The sequence below is a fragment of the Oculina patagonica genome, chromosome 1 (assembly GCF_052425735.1).
Source record: "Oculina patagonica isolate OP01 chromosome 1, crgOcupat, whole genome shotgun sequence".
NCBI lineage: Eukaryota > Metazoa > Cnidaria > Anthozoa > Scleractinia > Oculinidae > Oculina > Oculina patagonica.
In genome coordinates this window covers 44,204,182-44,209,262 of record NC_135758.1, presented here as the reverse complement: position 1 = coordinate 44,209,262, position 5,081 = coordinate 44,204,182, and the positions used below count along the sequence as shown (strand labels likewise).

Genomic DNA, 5,081 nt, shown 5'->3' with positions numbered 1-5,081 from the left:
CTCTGAGCGGGAGTCGAACCCACGACCTTTGCGTTGCCAGTGCAATGCTCTACCACTGAGCTATCAAAGCCACATGAGAGCGGTCGTATATGGGTAATCCCTTTATAGTGGACATGATACTCGGCCCAAGTATATGTGAAATAAATGAGTGTGTGTCCAGCAGTAGCAGTGTTACTATTTATCACCGAGCTTGAAATTTACCATCTTTTTATTTACTAAAACAAAATTGATTACAAAAAACCCTATTACAAAGGCACTACCCAGAATTATACAACTAAAGTTCACAAAAATAAGACAATAATACATGGACACTGATAGAAAGCATGTACTAAGACACATACACACTTAGTATAATAGAATATAGTCGTACCCAAAATTACAAAACAGCCCGGAGAGTGATGCACACTTTGATTTTAATCTGCCAGTAAGGAAAGAAAGTCCTCGAAAAGAACCCTAGAATGCTAAGTATTCCATCAGATCATAACATCTTTCCAATTATGGAGTTTTACATCGATCGGGAAACTCACAAAATATGTTAACAAGTGTTCCTTTTAAAGATAAGTGCAGTTTAAACTGCAAGATTCTTAATTTGTTTTCAACATTAATTTTAAATAAGGGGGTTCATTAGACAGTTTTTAAATTTAAATTTCAACAAAGGACCTTGGTGTTATGAGAAATGTTCAGTGAATGCCAAATCTGCATATAAAAATTTTAAATTGTGGGCATCAAGGTATCAAGGAACAAGGAATCAAGCAATAGGGGATCTCTAAAAGGGAGAATCTTTAAAATGGGGAAATTACTAAAAGGCAAAATCTCTAAAAGCAGGAATCTTTAAAAAGGGGGAATCTCTAAAATAGAGAATCTCTAAAAAAGGGAATCTCAAAAAGGGAGAAGTACTAAAAAGAAGAATTACTAGAAGCGGGAATTACAAAAAAAGGATAATTACTAAACATTGAATAACTAAAAGGGAAGCTCTTACAATGGGAATCTCTAGAAGGGGGATTATCTCTCAAAGAGGCAACCCCTAAAAGGTAGAATTTCTTGAAGGGGAATCTATAAAAGTGGAAATCTCCAAAAGTGTGAACCTCTTAAAGGGGAATCTCTAAAAGGGGAATTATCTCTCAAAGGTGGAATCCCTTAATCCCTTCCTTAGCTTACCAGTCTCAAAAAAATGTGAAAATGCCTTTGCAAGGTAAAAAAAGTTAAATTTGACCAAATCTGTATTGGAATAAATTTTATTTATCACCAGTTCACTTTTTTGATTGCTCATGCATATTATTGTTGAACACTCGTTCAAACTGGTAATTGTGACAGCCAAGCATGCAATGAAATAGTGAATATATAAAAGACATCTATGTGAACTGCGGTGGAAACATGAAATGAGTAAAATCGTGATCTTCACAGTGGAGAAGCAGAGATTCCCCCAGTTTTACGAATTCTTCTTTTTTGGAGATCCCCACTTTTAATAAATTCCTCCTTTTAGAAATTTCTCTTTGTAGTAGTTCCGACCTTTTAGAGGTTCCCCATTAAGAGGTTCCCCTCTTAGAAATTCCGCCTTTTGGAGATAAACTAATTTTAGAAATTCCCCATTTTAGGAATCTGCCCGTTTAGCAATTCCCATTTTTATGGATTCCCTTTTTAAGAGATTCCCCCTTTTTAGCTATTCACCCTTTTAGAGATTCTCCTTTCCAGCAATTTAACCTTTGAAGGATTCCCTCGATTTTAGTTATTCCCCATTTAAGAGACTCCTCTTTTTAGAAACTTCCCATGTCCCATTCCACATTCCTCATTTCTAATTTCCCCATTCCTTGTTATAGAGATAAGTGGTAACAGTAAGCCACCATTTGCAAATTAAATGCCTTTACTAAGTTCAATGGGGTCATCTACTTAGCCATAAGCCATGCTTTTGCGATCTGTTAATAAGTTCTTTTGTTTAAATTCCGTGATATATACTCAACTCAACTGCTCTACATGTAGTTTGTCTACATGTGTAGTCTATAGGAATTATAAAATATAACAAAACATGCAATTTTAAACAAGCTATGAGGGTAAGGAATTAAGGGCCTCTTAATTCACATGAGTCTGATAAACCAGCTGTCTCGGTTACCAGGACTAATTTTGTGGTCTGTTCAAATGGGAAATTTCATCCTGGCCGGGATGACATTCAAGAGACAAAACCAAAATAGCAACACATAAAGTTGCATTATTTGCGACTTCTCATAGCTTCATCAACACTTGAAAATATTTACTTATAAAGTAAATTTGCATACTTCTAAAGTGGAAATACATTTACAGGGCAAAAAATTATGCCTTTTTGACCACCCAGTTGCGAAAGTGAAGCTATTTTCTCAAAAAAAGGTTCATTGCGGTAACTGGGCTGGAGTGTTTTTATGGGAAAATTTTTATCCCTGTTGCTGAGATCTCTGTTGTAGAAACCGAGATCTCAGCAACCTGGCTGGTCCGCCTTCTTATATAAACACATCAAAATTTTTTCAAAGGAAATAGGAGTGAGGTGAGATCTCTCTAACTGGGCCAGCCTGGTCAACCGGGCTCATATGAAGAGGCCCCAAGTCTTCGATCAATTTATGTGTTCACCTTGTCTGTTTGGCAAGGTCAATAAGCCATGATATTTTACCGACTAAGGACTTCACATCCTTGTGAGACTTGACAGCTGCTATTTCCAACAGCTTGTCGTTTGTCTGAAAGAACACAACCTTTTCCCTGGTGACACCAGCAAAAATGTATTGGTATCCATCAGACAAAAACCCGAAATAAAACCTATTTGGCTCCTCGCCAGAAAGTAGAAGAAGCTGAAGAAGTAAGTGCGGTACAGACTGGTCGTTTAAGCTCCCTCGCCGTTTAGCTTCCACAACACCAATTGGTTGGTCATTGTAGTACATTATGAAGTCATACCTGCTAGTTGGAAGATCACTGGATCTTACGGTTTGTCCAGATCGCACTGTCAGCCCCTTAGACACACAAATCGGTTGCAAGATAGCGTCGAGAATCATCTTTGTGTCGGGTTCTGTGGTGTTGTGTTGTTGAAGTTGACCAAGGTTTGCCACAGTTGCTGGAGGGGACTGTCTGCCGCATATGGCTTGAACAGACAAATCAACCCTTTCGCATATCTTCTGCAATTCTTCACCTGTCATATCAAAACGGACCTCAGGCTGGACAAAAATGATATCTTGTCGTTTTATGTAGCGTTCTAGCTTTGTAATCGTCCAAGTTGATCCCGAACTCTCACAATCAGACTTGACCTCCAAAGCACTCTTATAGTTTTTCCATTTTGTCTCAAGAACTTTAAAATCTGTAAACGGTTTTAACAAACTCGCAAGATCTTCCTTAGCGTTAAATACCATCACATCTTTGTCGTGTTTCTTCTCCAAATGTTGAAATTGCAGGTTCTCCTTGAACCTTTGAACAAGCGACTTGTCAACGCCGGAAGGTTCACTTTTCACGACTGTGGTCCTGCTTGAGGGCTGAGCCTTCACACCGCTTATATTCAGAGGTGCTAAGAACGTTTTCCAACACCAAGGCGCTCCTACTAGATGATATTGTGGGGTATACCCAGATGCCATGATCAGCACAATACAGACGACCGCGAACAGATCTCCCCGGACGCCAAGTCAGCCGCCAACTGAACCAAGATGTTGGTTCGATCCTCACAAGCTCGATTTTGTGCCTTCTGTTTTATCAGAAACGGCAAGCACTTGAAATAACCGCTAGTATGATCCAAGGAGCGATTACTTAAATGCTTCCAAACTCTCAACAACCGAATTTACAGCGCGAAGTGCGAAGACTATTCGAAATCTACACTGACAAAACAATGTACTTCGATGTAAACCCGATATGGGGATTTCTTCCCCAACAGCGCACGCTCTTATTGGCTACTTAGAGGTCACATGTCATCTAACAAAAAACCTGTTTCCCGCCGTTTCCCGCCAAAAGTCCCGAGCGGGCAAAATCTTTGCTGTTACATCACAGGTGGCCCAGACGTTGTATTGCGAGACATATTGATGTTGGCAACTGCGTTACGTTTTCAGCCGTAAGACAATGTATAAGAATGCTTCGAAAATTGCTCCAAATACTACGTGTAAAATAATTGAAATAAATGTGGCTTAGGCCCGGTTCAGACGCCGTACTTTTCATGAGCCGAACTCAATTCGCATTTGGACCGACCCAAATTGACAAAAGTACGCCTCTTGATCCAGACGCCGTACTTTTTGGCCGTTCCGAGGCCGTTCCTAATACAGTTCCAATAAAACCAGTCAAAATACATTATAATAATTTATGAATTAGGATCGGCACATGAAAAGTACGGCGTCTGAATCAAAGCCGTTCCAAAGGCGTTCCACAGGCGAAATTCTCAGCCAAGCCAGGCGGGAAGAACGGTTGAGCCGTTCCAAATTGAAATAGCCGTTCTAATTTGATTCAGACGCCGATCTTTTCATGTACTTAATTCAAGGAATTAGGTTCGGCTATGAAAAGATCGGCGTATGAAACGGGCCTTACATTTGGTTGTCTTGCATTATTTTGAACTCTTTTTTTATGATGGGTTTTAAGCCGTTTAGGCGAGTCACGCAAGCATAACCTTCGAAAGTGTGACTCGTCTAAACGGCTTAAAGCCAACCATAGGAACACACAGAAGTCGAAATAATGCAAGACAAGCCAAATGTAAACCAGATGTAGGCTAACCGACGACCCAGGTTCGAATCCTCTTAGCGTCACCTTTTTTAACCTGTGAATCACACTTAACAGACGTTTTTCTTACCTCATGTATGAAAGAATGAAGTCTCACTACATTAACTGAGTGTATAAACGCACTTTGAGCCGCGTAAATTGATCTTGCTTCAGAGGCCTTCGCCTAGATCGTCTGTATGTTTTTTTTTTTTTTTTTTTTTTTTTTTTTTTAAGCACATAACATGAGATAAATAGGGACCGCGCAGAAGTCGGACCGTAAGTGACAAGGAGGTCTCAAGACAACATTTAAGTTCGAAGCTTATTCTTGGTGACTATCCAATGTCTTTTCTTATGTTAACATCGTAAAAACAAATTAAAGGATAAAACAAGCAAACAAA

At 39.4% G+C, this 5,081-nt stretch overlaps 1 protein-coding gene across 1 annotated transcript; it reads right to left on the bottom strand.

The window, feature by feature from the left end:
- Positions 1 to 211: 211 nt before the first annotated feature.
- Positions 212 to 3,814, bottom strand: LOC144633318 (uncharacterized). The gene has a single exon (XM_078492196.1). The coding sequence runs from the start codon at positions 3,579 to 3,581 to the stop codon at positions 2,592 to 2,594; it is 990 nt and encodes a 329-aa protein (XP_078348322.1). The 5' UTR covers positions 3,582 to 3,814; the 3' UTR covers positions 212 to 2,591.
- Between the last annotated feature and the right edge of the window lie 1,267 nt (positions 3,815 to 5,081).